The sequence below is a fragment of the Sander vitreus genome, chromosome 5 (assembly GCF_031162955.1).
Source record: "Sander vitreus isolate 19-12246 chromosome 5, sanVit1, whole genome shotgun sequence".
NCBI lineage: Eukaryota > Metazoa > Chordata > Actinopteri > Perciformes > Percidae > Sander > Sander vitreus.
In genome coordinates this window covers 34,606,692-34,617,965 of record NC_135859.1, presented here as the reverse complement: position 1 = coordinate 34,617,965, position 11,274 = coordinate 34,606,692, and the positions used below count along the sequence as shown (strand labels likewise).

Genomic DNA, 11,274 nt, shown 5'->3' with positions numbered 1-11,274 from the left:
TTTACAGTTTAATCTCCTCATGTATCATCTATAAACGTTCCCGCTGTAGTAAATAAATGATTGTTAAAGTCCTGTGAATACAGCTTGAGGACGAAGATACGACGGTTAAGATATGACTCTTTATTATGAGATGGGTTTATTAAATTCTGTCACAGTTGTAACAGACAGCAGCTAGATAATAAGAGGAAGGATATAGCTTTCTCACTTACAGTCCAGGCCTAGTGCCCTGGGTAGCTCACCTTGTAGAGCGGCCGCCCACCTATAGAGGTTTAGTCCTTGGCGCAGCGGCCGCAGGCTTGACTCCCTTTGCTGCATGTCGCTCTCCCTCTCTCTCCCCTTTCATGTCTTCAGCTGTCCTATATACATAAATAAAGGCCTATAATGCCCCCCAAAAATAATCTTTTTACAGTTTGGGCCTCATAAAGCCCCATAAAAGTCGGAAAAAGGTCCTTAGCCATCGAAGACAAAAGCGACAACAAAAAAACCCGCCGGAAAAAGCACCAAAATACATAAACAGACAGCATATAAAGGGTTATATATGTGTATGTATGTATATATATATATATATATATATATATATACACAGATGAATAAGGTGCGGATGAATATAAATGACATTTTGCACAGTTGGAGGTAACAAAGAGTGATAAATAAATAAATAAATATGCATTGTGCCTAGTTATTTTCTTTATTCAATATTTAATCAGTCAATCGTTTGATGTATAAAATATTTTAAAAAGTCCCCAAATCGTGGCGGATATTTAACCATCTGCCTCGACTGGAAAGCACTTTAGGTCAACTTCTGTTGCTTTAAATGTGCTTCATAAATAAAGAAGACTTGGCTTATAGTCCGGCGTGCTGCATCAAGATGTATTATCAGTTACTGCAACTCGTCCTTGTAATGATTGGAGACCATCTCATCTATCTTTGCAGGAACCGCTTCACGTGTTCCTCCAAAGTGAAAGCATGCTTGTTACTTTCATTATTATGTTTACAGTTTAAGAGAGTTTAATCTGTACACTTTTTTACTCTGGTCATTTAATCATAACATCCTGTGTGGTCATAAAGTTACTTCGAGGTCTTCATCATGACTTTGGTTTGTTAAATTATTATTTTTTATGATACAGTAGGTTTATTGCAGGTCAACGTTGGCTACAGTCCGCACTGGTTCATTAGGGGTGGGAATCAGCAGAGGCCTCGCGACACGATATCATCACAATGCTTACCTCACGATACGATATTATTGCTATTTTAAACATTTTGCAATATTCTGCAATATATTGCAATTTAATACCTTTTTTCCAACTTCAAATGATGTCGCCAAAAGGAAACTTTGTCAACATCTGTTTTATTTAAAAAGATTTCTCCGTTTGTTCATCTCACTTCAGTTTTATCGCTGTAAAACGGGATTATCAAGCAGACAAACTGACCAACACAAATATAATAAAAAATCGATATTTGGCGTCTGTGCCACGCAGTATTGCCACGGAAAATATCGCGATACTATGCTGTATCGATTATTTTCCCCCACTCCTATGGTAGATACATGCAATATTATTATTTGTCCCTATTTCTGTTCTGTACAGTAACAACAACACAGCAGCAATTACAACCCACAGTTGTCATTCTTTTGTGTGGATTCTAAATACATCAGTGGTGAGACGGTGAATCTCATGATAACAAACTGGAGAGCCAATCAGAAGAGCCGTTCACAGCTCATCCCACACATCGTTCCCTCCGACTCCTTAAATGTATCCAAACTCCTAGATTCTGAATCTAAGCTTCTTATTCTTGTCTTCTACTTTCTTGTAAAAAATACAATACTTTTCCATATTAAAATACAGTTTGTAGCTTCAATTTTACACAAAATGTTGTGCATTTGTTTAACAGTTCCCGTGTTTCCGTGTCTAACAAAATCTGTAAAAATCTAACGGAATGATTCTGTTACATTACAGTTATTGTTAACAGTGTGTGTCTATGTTTTCTCTTTGCAGTTGTTGGGGCGGCGGCGTCCCACAGGTGCAGCCTGTCCTGCCTCGGCCCTCTGACCTTCCACCCTTGGGCGGTGGGCGACAAGGTCCGGCTGAGCCGAAGGTGCTGCCTCGCTGAGAGGACCGATGGCACGTTCAAGAACGGCCTGGTGTTCAGCAGCCGCCCGGTGAAGATCCAGGAGAAGCTCCGTCTCAGGGTGGAGCAAGATTTGCACAACTGGCACGGCGCCCTGCGCGTGGGCTTCACCTCCGTGCCGCCCACGGCCAGATCTCTACCGCTGCCCGTCATGGCCATCCCCGACCTCACCGACATCCCGGGCCACTGGGCTGTCCCTGTGAATGAATCCCTCTGCAAGGTACGCGTGCAACGCTACATCCATCTGAATCCATATATGGATTCAATTACATTTTAATCATGCTTATGTATCTCTGTATATGTATCGCCTCGTATCGGTTGCAGGCCCCTGAAGTGAATCAAATCAGAATTGCATCGTGGCAGACTTTGTGATATCAGTAAATATTGTATAATTTTCCAAAATATGGTGATAAAACTTGTGATTTACCCCCCTACTGCCAGGCGGGTTCGGAGCTGCAGTTCTGGGTCTCTCACGGAGGCTCCGTGTACGTCTCCAGCAGCAACACCAGGGCGCACAAGCTGCTGACGGGGGTGGACCTCAGCCGGCCGCTGTGGGCCATGATCGACGTCTACGGGCAGACGGGCTCCATTTTTCTCCTGGGTAGGTGCTCTATTAATAACGATGATGTAATGTTTTGCTGTGCAACGTTTAAAGTGCAGCCGTTTTTTCTCGTTCTGGTTCATTTCACATGCACTGACAATGCCGAGTGATTGTTTGAATGAGAGCAGCAAAGATGATTCGAATAGTTGTCAACTGTTCAAATTAAACGCCAACCGTTTTGATAATCCGTTTATCAGTTTGAGTCATTTTTTTTAGAGAAAGAAAAAGGAAAGATCCTCTGTTTCCAGCTTATTAAATGTGAATATGTTCTAGTTTCTTCTCTCCTCTGTGACAGTAAACTGAATATCTTTGAGTTTTGTACAAAACGAGACGTTTGAGGACGTCATCTTGGGCTTTTGGGGAAACACTGATCCACATTGTTCACCATTTTCTGACATTTTAGAAACCAAACAACTTATCGATTAATTGAGGAAATAATCGACAGATTAATCGCCGATGAAAATAATCGTTTAAATATTATGAAAAAGAAATGATTTAATGCCTCTACTCTTTGCTGCAGGCTCAGAGAAAAGGGAGCTGCTTTACACCAGACGGTCCTGTCCTGCACCTGAACCACCTGTCACCTCGCCTGACCTCGGCAACCGCTACAGTTTGTCTCGAGTCTCGAGCCTCTGTGGAAACAGCGATGAATGCATCTCCCCTCTGGAAGGCCCAGCAGGTAAGCAAGAGTCCATCCGACCAAATAGTCCGATGTTAGTGTTCTGTAGAGACTGTCCGCAATTCTGACCTATATTTACGTTTCTAGTGGCGGCGCCCTCTTTTGGCCGTAGTAGTTATAACGGAGCCAAGCAGTCAAACAAACTCAGGACTTTGCTCCAAAGTGAAAGCATGCTTGCTACTTTCATTCTGATTTGTTTACAGTTTAACCTGTTTAAATCTCTAAAACACTTTACCGCTGTAGTAAAGCAATGCTTATTAACATCCTGTATATATATATATATATATATATATATATATATATATATATATATATATATATATATGTACCCCCCAAACCCTCCTCAAGGCTATTTGGCAGCCACATTTACCCATAATTTAGAGAAAGGATGATGAATACTTTAACTTGTGTGTATTTTTGGGCTTTTGTAATGTCCTGGGGCTGTCCTCCATGTCTTTTTCAAACTGCTATGAGGGGCCAGAATTTAGAAATTACCTGAAGTACCTTAAAGGCTGATAGTTTAAACATACGCAGTCAAGCATGTCAGGGTTGTAAGGCGAATCAGCACTTGGTATAGAAGTTGTCGTGTCCCTGTGACCTGTCTTGAGCGCGGCTCTGGCGAGCTGTGCCGCGCCACGCTTCGCCACACCATTCTGTGTCGTGTCGCGCTGAACATTTCCCTGTTTATTTTTGTCGTGGTAAAGTCTTAACGTTTCCTTTTAGAGGACTTAAAAAAGGTCTTAAAAGTGATTACATTTGCTGTTACAAAATGTTCAGACACCCTGCAAACAGAACAAACAAATGTTGTCAGGTCACGTTCAGCGTCACGTGTGTAACTGGAAGTGAAGAAGCGTCTCCTGAAACAATGCCCGAATAAGTTGTTTGTTCAAGCAGCAATCACAACTCATCTTTATGTTTGCAGTGGCTGAATTAGTTATGACAGGAGCAAAGAGGCAAGTATGATGACAAAACATAACGCTAATGGGTCAAACAAACACAGGACTTTTCAAGAGACGGGGTTTGAGTCCCATTTTAAACTTTACAGAACAAACAGAGCTGCATCACGTTCTGCGTCAAAAGTTGTATCACAAGCCGTTTGGTTAGGTTTAGGCAGGTTTTGGAGGACTTGTTGGTTTTGAGAGAAACTATCTGTGATGTCGGTCTTGTAACTGTGACGTTTGTCTTTGATCGCAGGTGGAGGCTGTGTGTCGGACTGTGTGGTGTGCATGGAGAAACAGGCCAGAATCACTCTGCCTTGCGGCCACCGCTGTTTGTGTAGCGCATGCGTCTCCAGAGTCTTGGAGGACTTTGGCACGTGCCCGCTGTGCCGACACCAGATCAGCGCTCCGTCGGAGGTGATGTCGCTGACACCCGGCAGGAATCACCAAAAAACAAGCTACCAATGACTGTAACGCAGGAAACACTTTGAGGAGCAGCGACCTAACGAGTCCTGGTTGCCGATTGAAGCCGAGCCAGGAACCCTTGTTCACATGTCATTCAACTCTCTCTTCCATAGATATATATATATATATATATATATATATATATATATATATATATATATATGTTTTCAAAATATTGTATCTTGTTTAGATACTGTAGTAACAGTACGCAGCTCTTTTCCACAGATATATACATATATATATGTATACCACATAGATACCGCATTATTATGGAACCCACCGCAGTTCCAGACAAGACCCGCCCTTCAATAGCATCCGCGTGCTACGATTGGCCAGGCGTGCCTAACCCCAACCAATCGGGCTGCTTCGTAGGGCGGGTCTTGTGTGTTCCACAAATAAATCATCATTTCTCAAAAAATAAAAAATTACAAACCGATTATCAAATGCCAGACATGTTGTCATGATACAGGATACTTGGTTAAATTAAAAATGTGGGTTTTTAAACCAAAATATCTCATCTTGTGTAGGTAGTTATAGTACGCGGCTTTAAGCCTTAATATCATTTAAACTGCCGCTTCACTGACATTAAAGACAAACATTCTAGTTACTAATTACTTACATTAATACATACATACTTACAACACTACCTGACACAAGCTAGCGTTATTCAGTATCAGGACTTTCTCTTAACTTTATGTTAGCTTAAAATAAGTATCACAGTTACCTCTTATTGAACATGTTGGTGACAGTAAGATATTGTAAAACACCTTTTTATCAGCAACATGTTTTCCGTGATTCTTAGTTTTGGCATTTCATTCGCAAGGACATCCAAAAGTCTTTTTCTATGAATCATTATGGCGATAACGGGGACAGATGTCCATCTCAAGCCTGAGGCGGTATATCTACCTCTCTCTCTATATATATGTATATATATATATATCTATGCTCTCTTCCTTCGTGTGTAAATGATGTACAGCGTGTGTATATGTGTGAGTATTTTCTTCATCATGTAAGAGAAAGTGTGAAACTTCACTGCTGAAAAACTGCACTTTTATTGTGATTGTTAAACGAGAAAAAAAGGCAAACATGAAACATTTTGGTGAAGACAATCTATGACAAATATGTTTTGCACTCATTTACATTCACTGCACTGTATATTTTGGCTTTATTGATGTTGTAAATCTTGACATTTATTTTTGTTCTCTGAAAATTATATTTTATATTTGATTGTCAAAATAAAATGCATTACATCTATCACAGTGTTCTCTTTGTTCTTATTTTAGTTGATCGTGATGTTTTATCTAAAGTGAAATGTGTTTGGTCTCTATCTCCACAGCGCTGTGGAGTAAAGGTCTGGCTTCACCACAGATGCATTCTGGGATAGGAGAGAAAACGCTGTGGGTTGTTTGCATTTCTTTAAACCAATCGCAGTCGTCTTGGGTGGCGCTAAGCTTCGGACGCAGCGACGGTGGCTCTGCTAAATAGTCTCAGGAAGGAACTTGTTTTGGTGGAACATTTGCACCCCGCAAAAGAAAACGCCCCATACAATATTAAATGAAGTTAACTGTTGACACAATACAGTAACGTGAGCTATTTAAATGAGCTGATACATGGTTAAACCTCATTATCTCTTACCAGTGTATCTCCGTGTGTACTTCGTCCACAGCAATCCCACCAATCAGTCCCAAAACGTCCCAGTTAGAGAGGAAATGCCCTAAACATATTCTGTATAAATCTTTACAATCATTCCCTGAAAGAACCAAGCGGGCCTGACTTGATCCAAATGTTCTCCAAAACTTGACATTTTCAGCGTGTAGCTCACTAGCTTGAAGTTTGTTGTTGTTTCCTGAAGCGAAGGGATTTTGAGAACGGCGCCACACGGAGAGGACACACAGGATGGCACAGGATGTCAAGCTTTATCCAGGAAATGTACTTCCGTTGATCCAGACTAGTGAACATTAATTCAAGAAGACTGGGATCAGGGTTTGTGAGTGACGGCAGGACCTGGAATGCTGTGATATGCTGCCGGTGACAAGTGACATTATGAATAATCATGATTCAACAATAGAGCTGCAATGATCAATCGGTCCCAAAACGTCCCAGTTAGAGAGGAAATACCCTAAACATATTCTTTGTAAATCTTTACAATCATTCCCCAGAAGGAACCGAGCAGGTCTGACTTGTTGCACCATCCAAATGTTCTTCAAAACTTTCAGCGTGTAGCTCTGTAGCTCGAGGGTTGTAGTTGTTTCCTCGAAGAGAACAGAGTTTGAGAACAGCAACAAACAAAGAGCGGAAGCGGCGGGACATCCAGTCCCTTGTCTACAATTATCCTGGAAGTGTACTTCTGTTGATCTATATTTCCTAACTGTTGTTTAGTAAGATTTGATAGAACAAGTGGACCTTGAGTGGAGCGTAAGAGCATGTTTTCAGGTATATTCATGTTGCAAAGAATGATTTATAATTTTGAAAATAAAGATCGGTGTGCACACTGCAGATGGACTGCTGATGAAAACTAAATCTACCCTCTCTGATCATTGCTCAGGAGCCTTTAACATTAAAATACTCGTTAAGCTTCATCAGTGAAAATGTGAATAAGAGACTAACACATTAGGTGTTAGTTCTTGCACCATCAGTGACATTTAATCCTCAAAGTGAAACTACAGGGGTCAGCCCTATGTTCCTACAGCCCAATGGTCCCACAGCCCAATGGTCCCACAGTCCAATGGTCCCACAGCCCTATGTTCCTACAGCCCAATGGTCCCACAGCCCAATGGTCCCACAGTCCAATGTTCCTACAGCCCAATGGTCCCACAGCCCAATGGTCCCACAGCCCAATGGTCCCACAGTCCAATGGTCCCACAGCCCTATGTTCCTACAGCCCAATGGTCCCACAGCCCAATGGTCCCACAGCCCAATGGTCCCACAGTCCAATGGTCCCACAGCCCTATGTTCCTACAGCCCTATGTTCCTACAGCCCAATGGTCCCACAGCCCAATGGTCCCACAGCCCTATGTTCCTACAGCCCAATGGTCCCACAGCCCAATGGTCCCACAGCCCTATGTTCCTACAGCCCAATGGTCCCACAGCCCTATGTTCCTACCTCTTAGTTTGAGCGTGACCGTCTCTACTCAAAGGCCACTTCTTCTGTCAAATCGTCACTTCAACAATCAAGAAGTCTCATTTAATAACAGTTGTTTAGGAATATATATTAATGTTTGTTGTGTGAGCCAGGCGTGCAGAAAACTATTCAGAACATTCTGGCCTAAAAGACTTTAAGAAGTTAACAATAACCTGGAGACTTTACCTTTAATTGTCATGTTGTTGTGACAGAAGTTGATAAACCAATCTCTCATCAATATGAGTAATGTATCAGATAGAGACTCGAGTATAGAGTCTGGCACAACATACTCTGAGATTTAAACAGGTTGAACTGTAAACATAATAATGAAAGTAGCAAGCATGCTTTCACTTTGGAGGAACACGTGAAGCGGTTCCTGCAAAGATAGATGAGATGGTCTCCAATCATTACAAGGACGAGTTGCAGTAACTGATAATACATCTTGATGTGTGAGCCCGGTGTGCAGAACATTACCTATTCATTATCCTAGTTTATCAAAGGGCCTCAGCTGAGCTATGGTCCACTATCCTATCTTATCTTATTAATAATTAAAAATCACTGTTAGTTGCAGCCCTATTTGAAAGCAGGGGATATTAAAGCGACACGATAAAGCAAAAACAAGTAAAGAAACAGAAAGTTAGGAGAGAAATCAAATCAACAATAGATTAAAAAGCAGTAAGAGGGGATTAAAAATAATATAATATAGAGGACTTGGCAGAAGTCATCGGAGTGAATACGTTTCCTCTCATTATCTAGCTGCTGTCTGTCAACAACTGTGACACAAATATAATAAACCAATAATAAAGAGTCATATCTTAACTTTATGACAATACTGTCAATGTTTTATCTATATAATCACACACACATAAATATATATATATATATTCAGGATGTTAATAATCATTGCTTTACTACAGCGGTGAAACAGGTTGAACTGTCAACAAGTCAGAATGAAAATAGCAAGCATGCTTTCACTTTAGACCAGGAGTCTTCGACGTTTTTTAAGCCAGGGACCCCTTAACTGAAAGAGACACGGAGCAGGGACCCCCTGCTACATATATTGTATGAAATGAAAATAATTGTATATATATCTCTCTTGATACTGCACTTTTCATATGGCTTTTTGTAGCATTACCTATTTAGAGCTAATGTACTTGCACTTACTACTTACTTAATTGTAAGTCACTTTGGATAAAAAGCGTCAGCTAAATGACAATAAGTAATCATAATCTAATCTAATGTAAAAATGAAGTTGCATATTAAACTGGGCCTACGATAACGTGAAGGGCGGCCTAAAGCCTTTATATGTGCCTTTTTAGTGTATGGAATACTAAGCTATTAAAAAATGAATTGTTGGCATGGTTTTATGAATCATCTTTTAATGTAAAACACATATGTGGCACAGTGAGTCCTTAGGATGAACTCTATCTGTGGATCTTAGTGACCTTTGGGCCAGTAAGCCTATCACCAGCTGGGGGGGGGGGTTTCACAAATTGAAGCTGATTTATATTTGCTAATAATGTTGCAAAGAATATGTTGGATTCATATTAAGATATTTTAATTTTTGTGGAAACTTTCAGAAACATAACAATAATTTGGCCGACCCTCGTCAGTAACTCTGAGGACCCCCTAAGGGTCCTGGACCCCCTGTTGAAGATCTCTGCTTTAGAGCACATGTGTCAAACTCAAGGCCTGAGGGCCAAACCCGGCCCCTGTTACATTTTGATCCAGCCCGCATATCAATTTAGGACGGTTCACAATACATTTTTCACCTATTTCTGCTCAATGGTGTTTTAAGCCCCCAAAGTTGCCTTCAAGGCATCCAACCCTAACCCTCCCCCCCTCTCACCCCACCATCCCTTTCCTCCAGCAGGAAGACCTCACCTCTCTCCTTTTCTCTATCCCTCCTTTAGACAAAGGATTCACCGCTTTTCATTTATTGGGTACAGCGGTCTTTAGAGGGGGAAACTCTGAGTGACATGCGGCGGCCCGTGCACACCTTTAGTCTCCATTTCAACCACGTAGTCGTTGGACGCGTAGGGAGGCTTCTGGGATCCGAACACACCTAACCCCAACCCCAACCCTAACCCTAACCATTGCCTAATCCTAGTGCCTTCCAGGCAGCGCTGTCTGGAAGGTGACGTTGGGGGCTTAAAACACCATCTAGAAAAAATAGGTGGGCCAAAATCTGATTGTGAGCCTATTTTTGGTGCTTTTTCAATGTTTTTCACATCTTTTCTGACGTTTACGGCCCTTTTTTATGCTTTATGCCCTTTTTAAAATGTTTTTGACACTTTTTCCAGAAGTTTTTTGCTGCATCTGTGTATTTTTAACGTTTCTTGTCGCTTTTGTCTTCGATGGCTAAGGACTTTTTGCGACTTTTATGGGGCTTTATGAGGCCCAAACTGTAAAAAGATTATTTTTGAGGGGCATTATAGGCCTTTATTTATGTATATAGGACAGCTGAAGACATGAAAGGGGAGAGAGAGGGGGAGCGACATGCAGCAGGGCAAAGTTGAACCTGCGGCCGCTGCGCAGTAAATCTATATAGATGGGCAGCTGCTCTACAAGGTGAGCTACCCAGGCGACTAGGCCCGGACTGTAAGTGAGAAAACTATATGAGACACGCAATAATACAGTCAAAATATTTGACTTTTTCTCTTAAATAAAAGCATGTCAATAAACTCTACATGTCTGGCCCCTGATGTGATTCACATTTTCCATTCTGGCCCTTATTATAGTTGAGTTTGACCCCCCTGCTTTAGAGGAACAGGTGAATTTTTGACATTCATGCAAACATGAACACTGTTTCCAATCATAACAAGGACGAGTTGCAGTAAATGATAACCCACAAACACAAGGACGTATATTTGCAGGTGTGACTCACACATGTAAAGCATTAAGCCAACTTCTTACTTTATGTAAAGTCTTTTTACTCATCAGTGAGAAGCTGAACATTTCCCGTAAACGTGAAGTTTCTAGTTATTACTAGTTACTTTACAGCACTATTATGAACCCTTTATCACAAGTCTGGTTTGATAATCATCTGTTTTACAGCCCTCATAAGAAAAGCCCTGGGCATAAACAATGCACTTCTGTTTTCCAACTCACCTAAGCAGATTTTTGTAATCACTTCTGAATGGACAGAACAGCTTTCAGTTAAAAACAAGAAGGAAAATAGGGATGTTTTCATGATCCGTGCTCATTTAGCCTTCATAAAAGCTGAGCAGCTGCATTTTGGACAGTTTGAAGACGAAGAAGGGAAGAAGTATGATTCAGACAGGTAAAGTGTAGGAGCCAAATTAGCAGTTTTTGTTTATATTTACTAGAGATGTTCAGATAT

General features: G+C 41.2%; 1 protein-coding gene across 1 annotated transcript in view; it reads left to right on the top strand.

Moving 5' to 3' along the window:
• LOC144518738 (E3 ubiquitin-protein ligase NEURL3) overlaps positions 1-6,064 on the top strand; it is a 6,973-nt gene extending 909 nt beyond the window's left edge. The window contains exons 2-5 of the mRNA XM_078251633.1: positions 1,995-2,347; positions 2,569-2,728; positions 3,249-3,407; positions 4,602-6,064. Coding sequence (XP_078107759.1) covers positions 1,995-2,347; positions 2,569-2,728; positions 3,249-3,407; positions 4,602-4,813 — 884 coding nt within the window. The 3' untranslated portion in view covers positions 4,814-6,064. The remainder of the gene's footprint in view (positions 1-1,994; positions 2,348-2,568; positions 2,729-3,248; positions 3,408-4,601) is intronic.
• The last annotated feature ends 5,210 nt before the right edge of the window (positions 6,065-11,274 follow it).